General features: G+C 49.8%; 2 protein-coding genes across 2 annotated transcripts in view; both read right to left on the bottom strand.

The window, feature by feature from the left end:
• The window catches only part of LOC136954580 (uncharacterized), a 16,678-nt gene extending 11,927 nt beyond the window's left edge, over nucleotides 1-4,751 (bottom strand). Inside the window, exon 1 of the mRNA XM_067248203.1 lies at nucleotides 4,723-4,751. Within this exon, the coding sequence (XP_067104304.1) occupies nucleotides 4,723-4,751 (29 nt within the window). The remainder of the gene's footprint in view (nucleotides 1-4,722) is intronic.
• Nucleotides 4,752-14,045: 9,294 nt separating this feature from the next.
• slc7a11 (solute carrier family 7 member 11) lies at nucleotides 14,046-20,824 on the bottom strand. The gene is made up of 12 exons (XM_067247248.1): nucleotides 20,065-20,824; nucleotides 19,209-19,335; nucleotides 17,773-17,888; nucleotides 17,522-17,647; nucleotides 17,255-17,354; nucleotides 16,950-16,994; nucleotides 16,476-16,599; nucleotides 15,634-15,737; nucleotides 15,076-15,172; nucleotides 14,817-14,966; nucleotides 14,518-14,695; nucleotides 14,046-14,280 (listed from the first exon to the last, which is right to left on the bottom strand). Exons 1-12 carry the CDS (start codon nucleotides 20,309-20,311, stop codon nucleotides 14,225-14,227), a joined length of 1,470 nt encoding a protein of 489 aa, XP_067103349.1. The 5' UTR covers nucleotides 20,312-20,824; the 3' UTR covers nucleotides 14,046-14,224.
• Between the last annotated feature and the right edge of the window lie 243 nt (nucleotides 20,825-21,067).

The raw sequence follows: 21,067 nt of genomic DNA, 5'->3' as shown, positions 1-21,067 counted from the left end.
ACGTGACCTTGAGTGTGCAGGACTGTTTTCCAACATCTCAAGTTCCGAATCCACATCCTTTTGAACGTTTGTTCCAGTCCACGATCGGTTTTACTTTCGTAATGAATGTTTCGTAGTGGATGAACCCAAATATTGGACAATGAATGGTTTGTCACATACACACAGACACACGCACACACACACAGATGCTCTTGTCTGTTCCTCTTTATGTGACCATGACTATGCTCCTGTGCCCCTTGGTGTCGAGCTTGAGCCTGTTCCAAATCTTTTTTCTCAGTCCCTTTTCTCCCCCTCTCTCTCCCCCTCTCTCTCCCCCCTCTCCTCTTCCCCTCTGTCTCCCCTCTCTCTCCCCTCCTCTCTCTCCCCCTCTCTCTCCCCCCCCTCTCTCCCCCTCTCCTTCTCTCACCCCTCTTTCTCCCCCTCTCTCTCCTCCTCTCTCACCCCCTCTCTCTCCCCCTCTCTCTCCCCCCCTCTCTCCCCCCCCCTCTCCCCTCTCTCTCCCCCTTTCTCACCCCCTCTCTCTCCCCCTCTCTCTCCCCCCCTCTCTACCCCTCTCTCTCCTCCTCTCTTCTGATATTTCTCGGTTATTTCTGTGTTTGCATCAGCCTTTGGAGTGACGGCTCCGACAGTTGCTCTTAAACCCTGTCTGAACCAGGCTGATTGGCTTGGCCCAGGACTTCTGAAGGAGCAAAGAGTGTGGGCGCACACAGACATGAACAGGCACACACACACACAGACAGACAGACACACAGACAGACATAGACCATCATAATCACACCCACACACACCCAGGGCTGCAGTGCAAGTTGACACGCTGAGAACCAGTCTTGGTGCCCCAAGGAGCAGCGAGTTATCAAAGGAGCTCCCCAGAGCCGGAACCAGAGCAGGGGGCACAACATCTCGCGTGTGCCCCCCCTCCCCCTCCCTCAACACACGCACACACTTGCCCCCACGGACACCACGTGTTGACGCACACATGCGCACGGACACGTACACGCGCTCTCTCGTTCTCGCTCTCACACACTCTTGCGCCGTCTCTTTCGCACTCTCTCTATCACCCCCCCCCCACACACACACACAGACACACACACACAAACGTGGAAGACAATGCCCCCCCCCCCCCCCCCCCGAATCCTTTCTTCCTCACTATGCCCCGCCCCACGCACGCACACACATACACACACACACACGCACCGCACACACCTCCCTGCTCCCCCCCACCCAGAAGATCAAGCGGGAACCAGGCTCTGGGATCAGAGGAGGAGTGCAACGCAGAGACAGAAACGGAGGGAGAGAGAAGGGATGAAAAGAAGGATGGATAAAACTTCCCTGTATTCCCCCTCTCCGGCAAAATTGCTGTCAAAGGAGCGTCAGATTGGGTTACTCTCTTCAGAAGGCGGAGGGGGGGCAGCTGTTGGAACGCCACAGGAAACAACACAGGCCCCGCACACTTAGACCCATATCAAACCACTCGAAATCGGATGGACACCGAAGATCATTTTCTTCCAAAGCCGCTCTCCTTCTCTCTCTCCGCTAGGCCTTTGGCCCCGGGGGGCGTGACATAGAATGTGTGTGTGTTTGTGCGGGGAGTGTGCGTCACTCCAGCACTAACGAGGAGAGTGTGTGTGGGTAGGGACTAGGCCAGTGATGAAGCCTGGACAGAAGAAAGGTCAGCGTGGCCTGCCAGGCCTGTCCAGGAAACAGGCTTCATGAGAGATAATAATAAGTGACGTCAACGGTGTGGATCCAAATAACATCAGCCACGTGCCACGGGGGACGGGTTTAGAGGACGGACAGCGACCAGGGGGACGACTCCTTACTGTCAGCTTTAGATCAGTGTGTTTGTGTGTGTGTGTGTGTGTGTGTGTGTGTGTGTGTGTGTGTGTGTGTGTGTGTGTGTGTGTGTGTGTGTGTGTGTGTGTGTGTGTGTGTGTGCCTGGCTGGGAGTCAAGCCAAGCAGTTCTGACTGGATCCCCTTTGATGGTTACACTATGGTCTGTGTGAAGGTGTCAGATACTGAGGCAACTCAAACACTGCATGAAGACTGCTCGTGTGTGTGTGTGTGTGTGTGTGTGTACTGGTTTACATTGCCAGCAAGTCTTCAACTCAACTCTGTAACTCAACATGCGGCAGACCAGATAGAATGCCAAGTATATGTATACACATACAGTTGAGAATGTTGTCTGATGTATTTTTTTTTGTTGTCTTTTGTATTTGTGCGGCAGTGTAAAAGTGCAATTTTGCAATTTTTTATATATATACAGTACCAGTCAAAAGTTTGGACACATTTTCCATTGTACATACGTTTATGTGTATGCATACATGTGTAAATATATACATATTCAGGTGGTCAGGTGGCTGAGCGGGGTCAGGTGGCTGAGCGGTTAGAGAATCGGGTTAGTAATCAGAAAGTCGCTGGTTCGAATCCTGGCCGTGTCAAATGGCGTTGTGTCCTTGGGCAAGGCACTTCACCCTACTTGCCTCGGGGGGAATGTCCCTGTACTTACTGTAAGTCGCTCTGGATAAGAGCGTCTGCTAAATGAATAAATGTAAATGTAATGTAAATATACACAGTGTATATATATGTTCCAGATCCTCAGAAGGGGGCATCTGTGAGTAGGTCTAACAGTAGCAGTCCGTACACAATGAACTCAAAACATCTACATGAGCAATTTGTTACTTGAACACAAATATTTATACATGCATGTGAACATATCAGCACGTGTAAATGAGTGGCTAACATTGTTACTTTTAGATTTTGGAAATCTCTCCTAGCACCCTTAACCCCTAAGCAACTAGCTAGCTAGCTAGCCAATCACATGGGACTATCCCCCTGGGTTGCCTAGCAAACCATCAGCTGATGTGACAATATAACCCAATATACATTCTGATTACATATACTACATATTACACCTACTCATTAAATACAGATTTGTTTTCTCTATATCTGAAAATCTGACTGTAATCCTTGACTGTAATCCTTCAGATGGAATAAGGGAATGTTCAATCCTTCTATTATTTCACGCACAATTATTTTGGAACGTAGGCGTACGTGTTAAAAGGAGATCAGAAATTGTTGGAGCCGACCAAAAACCACGTGAAGGCAATCAAGTTTTACACCCGAATCTTTCATCAAAGGTCCAATGGGAAAATCAATGAAGCTTCACTCCCCCTTGAGGCTGATATGTGAAGGTGGAACAGTGCCCCAGGTTAGGTCAGGAGTGTCATGTTGCGTTACACTACTGTAAAGCATCGGTACATACACACACACACACACACACTCACACATAGCATGTACAGTATATCATTAACACACGTAACATGTACCACAGTAGCATATATCAATGGTCATCAACATTTCCCAGCCTCAGCCTTTCCAGGGATTTGCTTCTCATTCTCCACCAATGACATCCCATCCCACACAACCTCTGAAAGCTCTTGAATGCACCTGGCACCCTCAGGGTAAAGAGCTGGCCAACTGGCATCCTACCCTGGGTCAACTGCTTTAGCACTTGCTGAGTCCTAGCCTAGGCTACCTCTATTAGCCACCGTGGCTAACAAGCTCAGGGCACGGCCCGTTTTGATTCTGTCATCATGGCAGCGTTGGGCCTCTCAGCTCCGTACACATCTTTGTGTCTGCAAAATGTTCACACACTTGAACAAGACTGTGTTCTTCTTCCAAGTTCTTAGAAATACACAATCATTTGAGTTGTGTTTTTACAAACGAAGGCTGTATCTCTCTCAGGAAAAAGGTTTATGCCTTATAATACAAGTATTTGTGTTCACTGTACGAGGGAGGGCGACTACTAGTTTTCTCTTTCTGTCTCTACAGATGTTTTGGGCCTGATATCTCTTTACAGTTTGTGGGCAGGAGCTTGAGGAGTGTGTGCCCATCCATTTCCCAACACACAACATACACCACCGGCCTCATTTGCTTGCCTGATTGAACTTGAATCCGAATCCCTCAAAGAACGGCCGATCGCCCCGACGTCTGCCTCTCTCTCTCTCTCTCTCGTCGCACTGGTCTTGATGAACTTGAGCGTTTGAACGTTTGAACATTTGCCCAGTGGCTGTTCCTCTCTCTTCTCCGACAAGCACCCAAACTTTAATTGGTTCAAGAATCAAAGCACTCGCTGCGCGGGGAATGAAGGAAACGGAAGTCGGTAGCTGCAAAAACCTTCTAAGAATCTTCACTGTGATCCTACACTTGTAATTGTGTCAGACTGTTCAGTTCCCCATTACAGGTGGGAGCCCTTAGTTCAATTATGCTTGTCAAGACAGGGAGAGGGGTGGCAGCCGCTCCTCTCTCCGTCTCTTCTGACTCTCTTCCTCACGCACTCACTCCCTCTCGTCCTTCTTGCAGCCAGTTTCTCTCTCTCTCCCACTCTCTCTCTCTCTCTCTCTCTCTCCCACTCTCTCTCTCTCTCGCTCTCTCTCTCTCTCTCCCACTCTCTCTCTCTTTTCTCTCTCTCTTTCTCTCTCGCACCCTCACCCTCACCCGCCCACGTCTTCTCCTTTTCTCCCTCCCCTCCCTCCCCTCCCCCCCTTCTCTCGCTCCCTCATTCTAAGACTTTTAATTTGATTCTGCATATTATGTTGCTTCCTGGGGCTGTTGTTGTGCCTCATTTGAGGTGAGAATGTGTACACATCTCTCTCTCTCTCAGCCTCCCTCATTTCTTTTTCTCCACTTTTTGGTCATTAGCAGTGAGTCTATACGTGTACATTCCCTCATTCTCAAACGACACCGTCATCCATACGCCGCTTGATAATGACTACACATCCCATCATGCATGCAGGCGGTAATTAGTGGTATTTGTTCCTCAATCTCGTTTCCCATGAGGCCCTGGGAGAGAGTTGATGAGGCTGAACCAGGAAAGGTGATGCCCCGCTATGTCCCCGCCCCTCCAGGGCCCAAATCAGGAAGACGTTGTCTTGGAGACAGAAATGTTTATCTCTCAAACGCATATGTAGGCAGACGTGAAAGTTTAAGCACAGAAAGTTAGGAACCTCTGGAGGGTTGGCGCAGATGAGTTACCCTAGAAACAGGGATTCATCATTTGGCATTTGTCTATCTCGTGGGAAGGAGGGGGGTGGTGTTGGGTGCGGGGGGGGGGGGGGGGGGGGCTGACTCGCTGTTCCTGCTATTACAATATCCAATCTTCTTTACAGAATGGGAAAGAAAAAAAAGGATATGAATGAAAAACAGTTTTTCATTTGCAATATTTCAAAACGTGATCCAGTTGTCATGCCAGCGGCTGTCTCCAGTGCTGTGTGGGGCTTTGGGCCAGTGTATCTGGGGCTGACCCTGGTATTTGGACCACTCAGAAGAGAGCTTAGGAAGTGATCCAGACCGGGAGAACCCGATTCTCCGGATCAGGCTGGATGAGTGCACTGAGGAGCCCAGATGAGCCCCTCACAAACTCCCCGTCTCAGCTTGCAAACACACACACACATACAGCACAAACACACACGTACAGCACAAACACACACGTACGGCACAAACACACACACACTCTGCATCACGCACACACATACTGCACACACGGAGTACACGCACACACAGGATACACACACACATACTGGTCACACGGGGTACGCACACACGGTACACACACACATACTGTACAAACACGTGTACGCTGACACACACACACATCCCCAGCGTCCGCACACACATCACACAAGTACGTGTGCGCACACGCATCTCTCCGTGTTGTTCTGGATGTCAGTGGGTGGCGTTGCAGTGAGGCCTATCGGTGGCCTGTCTGTCCTGAGCCCAGCCGGCGGTTCCTCGGAAACATCCAGCGCTCTGCCACACAGCAGGCTTCTGGAGATGACGAATGCCTGCTGAAGTTCACGTTCCCGGAGAAGCACTACCCCCGTCGTCTGTCGCTTTCTCTTTGGATCGAGCTTGTCTGTTCCTCTCTTTGTGACGTTCTCTCTATTCTTTTTTTCTTCTTCCTCGGTCCTCCCTCACCCTCTCTCTCGCTCTCTCTCTCTCTCTCTCTCGCTCTCTCTCTCTCTCTCTCTCTCTGGACGTCCGCTTGTGTGCATTTGGAAGGGGACAAAGAGAGAAGGAAGAAAAGCGAGTGACAGAGAGTGATTTTGAAAGTCCACAATCGGGGCTTTCATCTCTGTGTGGAGTCCAACCTCTGGGACGGACTGCTGGCTCCTGTTGGTTCTGATCACGCTCAGATTCCCTCCGACAATGGCCATTAAGGTGTCACACACACACACTCACACCAGGTTGCCTCACTGGGAAGGAGAAGCATGTTGGCGGTCCAGTTTGCCAGTCATGCAGCAGTAATGACTCAAGACAGTACAGGGACTCTACAGGGAACAACACACACACACACACACAGAAGGAGTGGGTGGTTGGGGGGTAGGGGGCACACGAGAACACAGTAGAGATTAAAGTGAGTGTGTGTGCACGCTTGTGAGTGCACGTGCGTGTGCACGTGCGCGCGTACGCACCTGTGCGAGAACAGTCCCGAGTCGGACTTCCGCGGTCGGCGCACGTGCGTGAGAGGGTGTATTTCTTCTCACCGTCTCTGGGTTTCCCCCCTTCTTTTTAATGGCCTTATTTACTCTAGAGGTTACCGCTATAACAATATGTATCCACCACCTGGCATGTAATGCATGCAAACAAATCACCTCGGGGCACGGCGGCGTGCACAGTGGGGTTGGGAGCGCGGTCGGAGCGCATGGACCGTGTCCTATTTCATTTGGACCACGGGGAGCCCCAGCCAATAGATCAGCAGGCCTCCGGGAGCAGGCGAAGGCAGCAACATGTGGCGGCAGTAACCTCGGTAACCTCAATCTTTATTATCTCCGTCATCACCCAGTCACCATGGGGGGGGGGGGGGGGGGGGGTGCCCCAGACGCGCACGTTTTATTGCAAATACAGATGGAGGTCAAGCGCTATCCCACACTGTCGCCAATATGTACATACACGCGCACACGCACACACTGAGCACGCGGGCAATGTTAAAATAATCACACAATATACAGCTCCACATCCTACACTTAATCATTTAGAGGCCATTTCCATTCCCCCGAGTCACAGCAGCACTGTCTGTTTATTATGGTGTTAAACAGGATAGATGCTGCTATCATAAATCAAAGGGCAGAATGAGGTTCCTACACAGGAGGACAGACTAGAGCCCTCTAAGGAGACTTAAATACTCTAACCCCTGAGTCCGGCTTCACCTTGCTTTGCCAACTTTTTACACAAATACCCATCCTTGGGTGCGTGTGTGGAAGTGTATTGGTGTGAGTGTACGTGCATGCGTGTGTGTGTGTGTGTGCCTGTTGGGCCACAGAGGGAACCACCCCTGCTGCCAGTCTGCCTGAGACCACAGCCTGGGCAGCAGGTATGAGGGGGCTGGAGCTCATGAATTCGTCATTGTGAGGGAACCTGTTCTCCATGTGTGCAGTGCATCCCAATCGGACAACACGTCCGCCTCTCCCTCCTTCCCTACCTTCCCGTCCTCGCCCTGGCTTCCCTCCCTCTCCTCTCTCCGTCTATCCCCCGCTTCTGCTCGTCCCCCTCTCCCCCTCTTTCCTCTCCTTCTCTTCGCTCTCCCTCTTTCCTCTCCTTCTCTTCACTCTCCCTCCCTTCTCCCTCTCCTCCCCAGTCAAAGTAGCAACACTATGGCAACAGTGAGTCATATTCTAGACACCCGGCCAGCCAATAGGACTCAGAGTTGGAGCTTCTTATCAAAAATCTGCACTTCTGCCAGGCAACAAGGAGCCTGTTCCAGAACTTTCTTTTCTAAACCAGAACACACCTGCAGCTCCACCCTCAGAGTAGCGGGGAGGAGCCAGGCGCTCTGTCAAGTGCACATGAAGAGAAAATCGACTGCATTGAGATAACCCGCCTGAGGAATGAAGCCGATTCATTTTCTGCTATCATCTTAACCATGTCACGTGACAGGAAGAGTTCTTTAAGGGCTGACCGTATATGGTCAGAAAACTATTGTTGGTGTTCCAAGTAGGGCTGTGTGTGTGTCGGTGTTTGCGTGTGCGTGTCTGTGTGTGGATGTTCGGTTTATTTTCTCATGCGCCAGCGAATAACCTGAAGGACCCAGGGAGAAGAAAGCCAGTGTTGTATTTTAATTAAAAGATGTGTTGTCATGCCGGATCATTGTGTGCTGTCATTCCTGCTCACACATTCTTGTCCAGTCGCACACACACCTACACGCACACGCAGACACACACACACACACAGTCTCCTTTCCTGTCTTCCTCTGCTCCGGAGGTGATTCACTGCTGAGGTCCTCTGTCACACACACAGACACCTCGGGGCCTCCCACCACGATTTTAAATACTCTGTCACACAACAGCAGACACACACACACACACTCATTATTTCTGTGCAAAAAAAGCACAGGTAAATCTTACCTTAGCATAGAAACAAATACACAGAGAAACGCGCGCACGCACGCACACACACACACTCGTCCTGATCTACTCAGCCCTATGGTCCTTCATATAAAACTCAACCCTCACCGCCTCAACAGTCACACAAACACACATCCACTAACACACACACTCTCCCAAGCCCCTCATTTGCCTTTCAAAGCCCTGGTGCACATTTACTCTGGTTAGTCATCCTGTAGACAGAAGCGTGCCCCTTCGTCTATCATACTGGAGTGAATCACATCCCCTCTCTCCTGATAAAAGCTCCATACAGTCCCGTTACATAGCCCCAATCCACCTCTCTGACCTCTGACCTCACACACTAACCAGGTCACTTCCTGGAAGAAGGTCACCTATGCTTTGGCATCCCAGCAATCCGTCTATGAATGGCAGAACTTGTTTGTTTGGGTCGAGCGGTCCACTAATAATTCCTGCCTACTTCCTGGTTGGAAAGCCCCAAGGGCCCCAGAAGGCCTGGGTGACCTTTAGGAGTCAGAGGGTCACAGGCTCTCTGTCTAGGAAGCACCTCCAGTGGGCTTCCAGCATCCGACTCGAAGATCTAGTGGCTGGGATCTGTGGCCTGTGGTCTCATGGCTTCGTAAGCATAATAGCCGTCAAGCTTAATGACAACATTTCACCACACGCATGCACAAGACATTCATCATCTCTACCCCATTAGATTTTACAGATCTCGTTGAAGAACGAGACAAAGAGAGAAGTTTGGAGACTAGGTGGAAGCAAGCTAATAACCAAGTCAATGGGATGTGAGTGTGAGAGAGAGAGAGAGAGAGAGAGAGAGAGAGAGAGAGAGAGAGAGAGAGAGAGAGAGAGAGAGAGAGGCAGGGATGGCAGTGTTTACATTCCTCGCCCGCCCCCTTCGGCCCCTCAGCTAATATGAAGCAGAAGTGGACAAAGAAGAAGAATGCAATGACTCAGACGACAAAGCCTCAGGTTTGGAAGCAACCGGGGAAAAAAAGAAAGAAAAAACTCAAATTTTGATGGGGGGATGAGACCGTTAGACTGCACTGTAGCGCCCCCCTGTGTCCTCTGACTGAACTGCAGGGAGACAAATCAGGACTGCTGTTTTGTGAGGTGTGCTGTTTTGGTTGCTTTAGTGTGCACAAACTGTAGCTAATTGGGCAGCGGATGTTGCTGCTGACCTGATATGTCCACTGTCTGTAAATAGAAGCACAAGGATTTATAACACAATTTAACAACATGGAGGAACAGTGCATGTATGGGCGTGTGTGTGTGTGGGTGTGTTTGAATGTGTCTGCGTGTCAGTGTGTCTGTGTGTGTGCGGGTGTGTGCGTACATGGCAGCGCGTTCGCGTGTCTAAATGCCTTCGTTTGTTTGTGTACATCCTTGTGAGTGTCTGTGTGTGTGTGCGTGTCTGTGTGTGTCTGTCTGTGCGTGTGTGTGTGGGTGCGTTTGTGCACGGCGTGCACCCTGTTGCCCACCAAAACGAAAGGTCAGACGTACACGATCCGGACGGCGCTGAGACAGAATGGCACATGGAAAAGGAGGAAGAGGAGGAGGGGGAGGCGGAGGAGGAGGTCACGGATGGCTGCTCAGTATCAGCGGTGAAGGATGTGGAGGGAAAGAGGAATTGGGAAAGAAAAGGAAGAGGAATAGGAGGCAACCCCGCCGGAGCACGGCTGAGATCGTGTAACCTAGCAATGAATCCAAATCGCTTTCCGTGAACCAACCGACAAGCTGCACGTTTACGGGCAAGTTCAGCCTTTCAGTATTGCACAATGAGGAAGTAAATACTTAGTGTGTGATAGTAGTGCTCACAGACACAATAGAATCCTACACGCACACACATATAAATGCACGCTCATACACAAACAGTCACACAGAGGGATTGGGCAGTTTGCCTAATCCTGGCTGTGCACTAGCTGTGGGACGCTCTCCTTGCTCTGGGCTGTCAGCCAGGACTCTGCCAGTGTGCTCACTCACATGTGTGTGTGAGAGCATTAGCTCTTGGTTCCCAGCCAGCCTCCTGGCACTGATTATGTGTGTGCGTGTACGCGTGTGTGGATGTGTGTGCATGTGTGTGTATGTATCAGCAGGTACCTGCATGTGTGTGTGCATGCATGCTTGCAGGCGTGTGTGTGTGTGTGTGTGTGCGTGTGTGTGTGCGTGTGTATTCCCTGGCATAGACTGTTTTTCCAGCATGCTGGGTAGAATGGCTCTATTACCACAGATTATTCACACCAGGAGTATGCAAGCTGTGCAAGCCAGAGATCCCCTTTCCATGGAGAAATAGCTATCTCTCTCTTTTCTCCCTCTCCTTTTTCTTTCTCGCTCTCTCTCTCTTTCAATTTCACTCACACAAACACATACACCGATACACAAACAACAGCAGGTGACAATGTCGTTTAAATTCATTCACACCATCATTCCTGTGCCCAAAAAGCCAAGGCCAACAGGACTAAACGACTACAGATCTGCGCCCTGACCTCTGTGGTAATGAAGTCTTTTGAGCGCACACCTCAAAGCCATTACGGACCCTCTCCTGGAGGGTCCAGGAGAGACCCTCCTGGTTTGCCTACAGAGCCAACAGGACTGTGGACTACGCAGTTAACATGGCCCTCCACTTCACCCTACAGCACCCGGACTCCCCAGCATCCTACGCCAGGATCCTGTTTGTGGACTTCAGCTCTGCCTTCAACACCATCATCCCCGCCCTGCTTCAGGACAAGCTCTCCCAGCTGAACGCGCCCGACTCCACCTGCAGGTGGATCACAGACTTCCTGTCCGAGTTAAGCTGGGAACACAAATCTCTGACTCCCGGTCCATCGGCACCGGATCACCTCAGGGCTGCGTCCTTTCTCCTCTGCTCTTCTCCCTGTACACCAAAAGCTGCACCTCCAGTCATCCGTCTGTCAAACTCTTGAAGTTTGCGGACGACACCACCCTCATTGGGCTCATCTCTGGTGGGGATGAGTCTGACTATAGGTGGGAAGCTGACAACCTGGTGACCTGGTGTAGCCAGAACAACTGAGAGCTCACTGCTCTTAAGACAGTGGAGATGGTTGTGGACTTTAGAAAGAATACAGCCCCACTCACCCACCTTCACCCTGTGCGACTCCCCAGTCAACACTGTGGAGTCCTTCCGCTTACTGGGTACTATCCTCTCCCAGGATCTAAAGTGGGAACTGAACATCAGCTCCCTCACCAAGAAAGGACAACAGAGGATGTACTTCCTACGGCAACTGAAAAAATTCATCCTGCCAAGGACAATGATGGTGCACTTCTACAGAGCCATCATTGAGTCCATCCTCACCTCCTCCATCAGCATCTCGTATCATCCGCACTGCTGAGAAGGTGATCGGCTGCAATCTGCCTACCCTCAAGGACTTGCACACCTGAGGCGTGCGAGGAAGATTGTGGCCCTCCAGGGTGGGACTCCTCCCACCCTGGACACACTCTGTTTCAGCCACTCCCCTCCGGCAGAAGGCTGCGGTCCATCAGGACCAAAACCTCACGCCATAAAAACAGTTTATTTCCTTCCGCAACAATTTTATAGCTCTGCCAGTATTTTGTTGTACAACCCTAACCCTTTTGTTTATTATGTTTACTGTATGAACCTGACCACCAAAGTAAATTCCTTGTTTGTGAACACTTACTTGGCGATTAAACACAATTATGATTCTGATTCTGATATTCGAAGACATCAACAATATTTATACTATCTGAGGCACCCTCAGATAGTATAGAACCCTCAGAACACCCTCCTGTTCTTCAATCATATCCTTCAAGTTCATTCCTTGCATGCTTAGAACTACGGAAGAAGTTCATTCGGTCCCTGCAAACACGTCCAGTTGGGGCCCACATGGGCCTCACTTGGGCTGCTTGGGCTTAGGCTGGGCATGGGTTCAGAGTGGGCTTTGTTGTTGGGCCCCACATGGGCAGTAGATGGGCAAACTAAGTGGGCTCCAGCTGGGCTCCACTCCTTATTTTGTGCCTTGTACTTTTGTGTAACTGTATGTTGTTTCGCACATTTGCGTTTTACATTTACATTTAGTCATTTAGCAGACGCTCTTATCCAGAGCGACTTACAGTAAATACGGGGACATTCCCCCGAGGCAAGTAGGGTGAAGTGGCTTGCCCAAGGACACAACGTCAGTTGGCATGACCGGGAATCAAACTGGCAACCTTCGGATTACTAGCCCGATTCCCTCACCGCTCAGCCAACTGACTCTCAATGGCGTTTTCTCTTGGCCAGGTCGCCGTTGCAAATGAGAATATGTTCTCAATCGGCTCACCTGGTTAAATAAAGGTTAAATAAAACATTTATGAAAAAAATTATTGATTCACTGACAATCATGTGACAAAGACCTATAAAGGCTTCTCTAACATCCCAAAGGGAAAACCATTACACATTGACATGTTAACTATCTGCAAAAATCTTTATTTTTTTCAGAACTACAAAAACTTGTTCATGTGTCCACTCCAGCAATCAAAGACATTTAATCAATAATGTTCAGTAAGATTTTTAAGGTTTCATAAAAAAAAACTTTGCTATGTAATACTGGAAATGGATATTTTGAACATTGTGTTTCTCTGCATCATCCTGCTAGACTGGAATGCCCCTTGTGTCATGTGGTGCAACCTTTCACAATGACTAACAGTTCTTTTGACAATGAATCAGGCCAGCTGTTTAGTCATGACCTTTTGTGGTTTGTTGTTGTCATTGTGCTGACACAACTTTGCCTAACACTAGCTGTTTGAATGCAAGAAATGCTAACAACTGTGGCTAACGCTAACAATTGTCACTACAATTGTGGTGGCTGTTAACGTGGCTAAGGTGTGACGCTGGCTCAGGCTAGCTGGCTAATGCTAGCTGGCTAAGGCTAGCTGGCTAAGGCTAGCTGGCTAAGGCTAGCTGGCTAAGACTAGCTGGCTAAATTTAGCTGGCTAAGGCTAGCTGGCGCTATGCTACGCTGCGCAGCTCGCAGGGATTCCCTTTGTCGGCACCGTGGCGTCTCATCAGCAGTAAAAGCTGGGCATTTACAAACGTCTGGGCTTCTCTGGGCAGAATGGCAGCCCGAAGGGCAGCGGTTACAGAGATGGATTACCTGCAAATCCCACCCAGGGACGCCACCTCCACAGCCTCATCCATCCTCCCTCCCCCTTCCCTCTCGTCCTCGAAACTGCAGGCTCACCGAGCCAGCCAGTCCAAGATAGACCTGGCTGGGGGCGGCCACTTTAGTTTCCCATATATGCTTGAGTGAGTGAGGAGGATAGAGGAAGGAGGAGGAGGAGGGGGAAAAGAGGAGGAAGGCATTCAGGCGGTTGTTGAATTGCTAATGTTGAATGGGAAATGTGTGAGCGTGGCAAGCCTGGGCCATAAGTTTGCCTAGATAAGGTCACGGGGGGGGGGGGGGGGGGGGGGGTGGAAGTGTGGGTGGGGGGGGCAAGCTTCATAATCATTTATTCTGTGAAATGGCAGAGGAGGCCTGAGGTGAAGAACTCCCATTGTCAGGTCCGGGTCCCTGCGTGCTACGGTTTGGAGGATGATGACACAGTGAAATCCTGCTGTAGCGTGTGTGTGTGTGTGTGTGGGGGGGGGGGGGGGACACGCTGTGGAGAATCAGTCGGACGACAGCGGATGATGTCACGCGGCTGGGCTGATCAAACACGATCATGGATGTCTGGGGCTGGGCACGGTTGAAGAGAGTCACTGAATAATGTTCAGGGGATGAGGGATGGTGGAGGGGAGGAGGGGGGGGGGGTGGAGAGGGTCGATCTGTGGAGGATGATGACAGGGATCCTGTGGATCTCTGAAGCGCCGTCAGTGTTCGGCTGGAACCACTTCTAGGACGATCTGCAGCGATCTGCTCAGAGAATCTGGAGACAGGTTTCGATTATTGAAACAAGGCCATAACTAGGCTTAACGTACATGAGAGATCTTAACACGACAAAACTGTCATTACAATTCCGAAAAGATGTTGTTACCTTTATAACGACTGGGGGTTTCATCATTTCAAGTCTATCACGTCCTATCATATGAGTATTTTAAAAGGATATGATCCTGTATTTCATATGAAAGCTTCTCTAAGATGAGGAGCTGCAGAGGGACGTTACCTAGAGCCTTCTGGAGCCACTTGGGTCTGCGGTCGAACACGATGAAGATGTAGTACGCCGGGATGCCTGTGAGGGAGATGGCAAAGCCGATGCCCGTGTTCACAGGGTCCGAGTACAGCGACAGGAACACCATGAAGAAGCAGGTGAAGGAGAAAATGGCCGGGATGAAGAGTGGAACCTGGAGGGAAGAAGAGAGCGCGAGGAGGAGAGCACATATATGGAGAGAAAGGGAGTGAGAGAGGAAAAGAGATAGGGATACCGTGTGAGTATACGTGTGTGCGTGTGTGTTCTGTCCGAACCTTAAAGGGCCGGTGCATGTCTGGCCGAGTGTAGCGGAGGTAGATCAAGCCCAGCACGGCCACGCCTATGAATAGCCAACGCAGGAAGCTCATGAAGTTCAACAGGCTGTAGATATCCCCCACAAACAGCTGGAACAAGGTCATGGGGTACTGCAGAAAGAACAATCATCACATGGAACACAACGCGTTATTTGGGGTTTATCTGAAGCAACCACCAGCCTCTGCAACTCCGATCGTGTTGGAAGCGATGTCCACTGACCAGGACGATGACGGCAGCCAGAGGGGTGTGTCGGCGGACGTGGATCATGGAGAGAACCTCAGGTAGGTGTCCCTCACGCGACGCCACATAGAACATTCTGGAAGGACAGACGCACAACTTGTTTTCTAACTGTCATATTTATTTCTCATTTTCATTTACAATGCCCCTGCACATGTGTCTTTAGCACAGGACAAAGAAAGAGTATGTTTGTGCAGTGTGTGTGTGTGTATGTGTGTGTGTGTGTGTGTGTGTGTGTGTGTGTGTGTGAGTGTGTGAGGGGCTGCTTCCCATCAAAACTAGAAGTGCTTGTCAGATACTGTTTACCAACTGTAAAAGTATAGTTCTTCCTTTATATTCCCCGTGTAAATGGGTGAATTTCAAAACCCCAATCAACATTGAGAAATACATTGTGTCCTGCATGTGGGCCTGCAGTACATTATGTGAGTAAGGGATGGTATTTAATCATACTGTCCTGATACTGAGTCATGATTACACACACACACCAACACATGCAAACACCTACACACACCAACTCACACAGACACACACACAGCTTACCTTGAGAAGGCAAATAAACACCCATTCATAGAGCCAAAGCAGGATAAGGCCACAAAGATCGGCACTGCCACTGAAAAGTTCCCCATCAACTTCTCTGCAAACGTCTGGAGAAAGAGAGAGTGAGAGGGAGGGAGGGAGGGAGGGAGGGAGGGAGGGAGGGAGGGAGGGAGGGAGGGAGGGAGGGAGGGAGGGAGGGAGGGAGGGAGGGAGGGAGGGAGGGAGGGAGGGAGGGACATACAGTAGACAAAGACAAGGATTTAAATTTCTCATCTGAAAAACTGAAGGCTCTCCCACTTCCTTAAAGGTCTCCTAGTTCCTCTCAACGTGAAGTCTGTAATGAGATTAACGCCTTTATGAAGGCCTGATCGTATTACAGTGCTTTTACTGAATGAATCTCCCCACAGCAGCAGACAGGTTTACAAGCAGACCAGAACACAGTGTAACTTCAGGTGCAGTCATTCAGAAGGGAGCTAATTAGATTAGCATGAAGAGTGATTGGAGCACATTAGCTTAGCACTTAGCGCTTTAGGGTGTCCTGGCCTTGAAGAAGTGTTAGTCCTGCAACGTCTGCTAATGATGACCTCGTGAAAGCAGGCCGTAGGGTAGGAAATCTAACACCACAGATCACTGATCCACACTCACCTGAGAGAGCACTATGCATGCCTGATTAGTGTGGGTTAGACCACAGTCAACCTGCTTCAAGCACTTCACTCCATCACAAACTAATGGCCAGTAGCCATTATCCATAACAGTAGCACAGCCAATAGTCTTACACAGGGTTTTAAATGGAACCTGAGTTAATCAAACCACCCAATAGTAAGAAATCTTGTTCAATCCCTCACCACGGCAACAGCCGGAGAGGCCAGCAGCTCCTCTGCTGACATCACGGTGTAGTACGCCACATTGGTCAGCACGTAGCAGGAAGTAACGATCGCCATGGAGATGCAGATGGCCAATGGCACAGTCCTGTGGAAAAGCGAGAACTCAGGAATTGCCCAAGCCATGTCATTAGCTTTAACAAGCTCATGTCTCTTCTTATTGTGCCAGGTCTCTTATTAGACTGGAGACTGCAGAAAAGGCTGCTATATGTAGCTCCTTACGCATGTAAGTGGCGTTGAAGTGATGTGAAAACATCCAAATTGGTGGGTAATTCAGATGCTAAAAGTGACGAAATTACACTCCGAGCACTAAAGCAGGTCGGCAGTCATTTATATTTACCCAGAATTTACTTCACAGTGCTGTTAAACTGATTTATGTGCAGTGTGCCTTTCTGAAAGAAAGCTAATAAATGCTAAAGAAACGAGGGAGCAACTCACCTTTCAGGGTTGTCAACTTCCTCTGTCACAAAATTGAGGTAAAACCTGTAAACAGGAAACAGGAAGTAAAAACTCTGGGATTCTACACCACGGAAAAGAAACCACGAAAAGTGACTGTGTTCGAAGACAGTTTCGCTGTCGACGGTAGATAGACTGAGGATGATATTTGAGGATGAGATTCTCTATTCTCATCCTCAAATATCATCCTCAGTCTATCCCCTATTCCCCTCCTGGTGAGGAGGAGGATAGGGACGTGACGCTCGACGCTCTGTGACGTGGAGGTGAAGAGGAGCGAGCCCTCGTACCAGCCAGCGTATGCATACATCCCAGAGTAGAAGGCCAGGGGGAGGCCCGACAGCTGAATGTTGCTGACCTCAAAAGCATTCTCAAAGTTCTTTGTCTCCCCTGCACACGCACACACACACACACACACAGGGAATCAACACAGATGATTGAATGTGAGTCTTTATACTTAATATTTAATATTTACGGAATACATTTCCAGTGTGTGAGGATAATAACCAGATGCCCATGATGATGATGAACCCAAACATGATGGTGACGAGTCCTACCCTTGAAGAGCTGGTACAGGCCAGGCACGATGATGATGGCCATGGCCAGAAGTTTGCTGAAGGTGAGGAAGATCTGGATACGGGCTGTCCAGCTGACACTCATACTGTTGAGGTACATGACGGAGGCTACACACACACACACACACGCACACACACACATACACTCAGATGAACACATTTACACTTGGCTCTCATTGAAATGTTCAGTGTATGTGTACCGTGCAGCTACAGCTAGCATACAGTAGACCTACTGATTCCGATGGAGGTGGCCAGTTTGATGGCGAGGGGAGGAACGCCACAAGGCATGAACAGGGGCTCCAGGATGTACTGGCCGAACGCCAGGGAGATCACTGCCAGACCTGCAGGTCTGCACCCCGCCAATCACACGCACACACACTGGATTTAGACACACCCTTGTACACACAGCACTCCTGACACACCCGACACAACCCATGGGCCAGGCCAGTAAGCCAGAATCACTTCAACAGAAGTAAACACACAAACAGAAAAGCACTCTATCTCGTACACACAAGTCCAAAAACCTCAGGGTTTTCCTCCTCCTCTCTCCCTCTCTCTTTTACACACACACACACACACCAAAACACACCCGCACGTGCTTGTGCTGACTGGAAACACAGCAGGCAGCTGGTCAAGGTGGGACCCGGAAATATTGAATGAGAAAGCTGGGATATCTGGACCACTTCCAGAGGGTTAGATTGGACCAAACACCCTCACTGGGACATGTCTGGCGCACCCCAGAGAGCCCAAACCTCACCTCCAGGATGAGTCTCACTACAGCTTGCACATTATGACAACCACTAGCTTCCTGTCCTGGGGTTTGTTACCCGTTCATAATTCTACATTAGAATATTTTTGCAGACATTCATTCATCCATAGTGACAAAGAGAGCGTGTAATGAGTACAGCGAATAGACAACAAACAGAAGTGCATAGTTCAAACAATATTTCAGTGATGGAACGGTCTGCATATTTACCAGTTACATAGCAACAAAAACAACATGACATATTTCTGGTGATAGGCATGATTTGCTTATAAACCAACAAATGAAGCGACAACACATTTAACGAAGGGAACTACTGACCACTACAAAACAAAATCCCTCACTAAGATGGTTCACAGTGTTGATGGTAGCTAACTATCCCCATGGAAAGCAGAGAATGAGCCACATGTGGGAGAATCACCACGATATCCAGGGCTCCCATTGGTCTGGACTCTGATAAGCATCAAATAACCAGGAGGCTTCTCATCAAATCCCCCTTTATTACCCGTGCATGTGTGTGAATCCCTGGTAGCCTGGGGTGGGTGTGTGTGTGTTGATGTGTTTGTGTGTTTGTGTGTGTTTATGTGTGTGTTTCTTCTGACCTGCCTCCATTACAGTAACAACACACTAGGGCAGGATCAGACGGGCTTTACAACTCTGAGCTGCCCCTCCTTCTCTCTCTCTCTCTCTCTCTCTCTCTCTCTCTCTCTCTCTCTCTCTCTCTCTCTCTCTCTCTCTCTCTCTCTCTCTCTCTCTCTCTCTCTCTCTCTCTCTTTCTATGCCCCACTCCCCCTCCCCTCTCTGTTTTTCTATCTTTCTGTCTTTTGGCTTCTCTTCCTCACCCTGTCTTCTCTCTTGTGTCTGTCCCTGTTCTCTCACACACACACACACACACACACAGCCTACCTGATAGCGATGAGGTCAGCCCAGAGTCTCACGAAGGCCACCATTGGCCCGAAGGCCTCCAGTATGTAGGTGTAGTGTCCCCCTGACTTCGTAATGCATGTCCCCAGCTCTGCATAGCACAGCGCCCCTAGTGGCAAGGACAGGATTACACACCTAAGGTTAGAGTAACCTGAGAGTTGTGTCAGCAACCTGAGAGTTGTGTCAGGGCGTCAACAAAGAGAGTAAATCTTTTTTGATGTTTCATTGAATTAACAGTGTGACAGTGTTTGCAATAGATTATAACAGAAGATATGACATTCCCTGTGTGTGTGTGTGTGTGTGTGTGTGTGTGTGTGTGTGTGTGTGTGTGTGTGTGTGTGTGTGTGTGTGTGTGTGTGTGTGTTTGCGTGTGTGTGAGTCATAGTGTGTGTAATACAGAGATATTGACTAAAATGTCAAAGACAAGTACAATAACAAAATGAGGAACTGGGTACATTCTAGAACAATGATCTCATCCTCCCCCCGAAAATATACAAGATATACCGCTTTTTGAGTGTTATAAACTCTAGTTTCTTTCACAAAAGCAGGGAATCAGTGATCTCACATGCCTGTTCTGCTTTTGACACAAATACAGTAAATTAATGAGCATAAAGTGTGACAGAAATACACACAAAATAAGATAACTTATTAGGTTGATGAAAACCACTTCAAAACTATTTCATTCATCGTCAAATGCTTTAACAGAATTCACCTGAACTCAGGTAAACTTCCTCCTCCCTCCCACCCACCTGGTATCCCTCCTCCTCCCTCCCTCCCCCCTCCTCCTCCCTCCTAATCCTGCCCCGAGAGAAGCCGTCGCCGGGCGAGCGTCACTCACCAAACAGCGACAGCACCCCACAGGCGATCCACACCACCAGCGACATCCCCACGCTGCCCGAGTTCTTCAGGATGCCCTTGGGGGAGATGAAGATGCCCGCTCCGATGATGGTGCCGATGATGATGGAGATCCCCCGGAGCAGAGTCACCTTCTTCCTCAGCTCCACCTTCCCCGTGACCCCCTCCCCGGCCCCGTTTGCCACGGCCGCCGCTCCACCCCTGGGGAGGGAGACGGACTTCCTGGTCATCTCTGCCTGGACTCGCACGCACTCTGACCCCGACACTCAAACGCCGGCGTGTGTAAAAGTCTCGCTCCAAGTGCAACACCCAGCGTTAGGAAATGAGGTGTGTTGACGTCCAGAGCAAAGGCTAGTGCTTGGGCACACACACGCTTAGACACACATACACGCACACTATCTGCTCCTATGTGCTCTGCTGGCCTTGGCTGGCTGTTGAGGCTGGGGCCGGCACACTGATAGCGGCTGACTGTTTCTGCTGTGTGGAGAAACTTCCTGGGAGCCACACTCTAGGGAACAGCCTTTGGGGATCTCTCTCTCTCCCTCTCTCTTTCTCTCTACCCCTTTCTTTCCCCCCACACACTCACAGACACTCTGTAAAGCCGCACTTCTGTCACTCCCCTCCACACCCCTCTCTCTCGCTCTCTCTCTCTCTCTCTCTCTCTCTCTCTCTCTCTCTCTGTCTCTCTCTCTTTATTCGTGTTCAAACTTTTTTCTCTCGTTCCTTTTTCCTTTTTTTCCCTGTTTTGGTTCTCTGAGATACTCTTTGCCTCTGAATTATCCTCTCTCTCTCTCTCTCTCTCTCTCTCTCTCTCTCTCTCTCTCTCTCTCTCTCTCTCTCTCTTCCCCTCTCGTGCTGTCTGTCACTGTCTCCCTCTCCGAGGCTTAGACTGTTCTGCCTGCTCTCTCTGTCTCCTGCTTCACCAGACAGGTTTGGAGGGAGTTGCGAGGCTGGTAAAAGGGTGTTAACGCTAGTCAGCTCCAGGC

Source organism: Osmerus mordax, chromosome 12 (assembly GCF_038355195.1).
Source record: "Osmerus mordax isolate fOsmMor3 chromosome 12, fOsmMor3.pri, whole genome shotgun sequence".
NCBI lineage: Eukaryota > Metazoa > Chordata > Actinopteri > Osmeriformes > Osmeridae > Osmerus > Osmerus mordax.
The sequence above is the reverse complement of the archived record's forward strand: the minus strand, read 5'-3'. Positions and strand labels throughout refer to the sequence as shown.

Coding starts and splice junctions, on each gene's coding strand:
- slc7a11 (XM_067247248.1), bottom strand. CDS start 20,311: ATGACCAGGAAGTCCGTCTCCCTCCCCAGGGGTGGAGCGGCGGCCGTG. Junction 14,696..14,816: donor ACATGCACCGGCCCTTTAAG/GTTCGGACAGAA, acceptor TCTTCCCTCCAG/GTTCCACTCTTCATCCCGGC. Junction 14,281..14,517: donor GTGGCTCCAGAAGGCTCTAG/GTAACGTCCCTC, acceptor ACCTGTCTCCAG/ATTCTCTGAGCAGATCGCTG.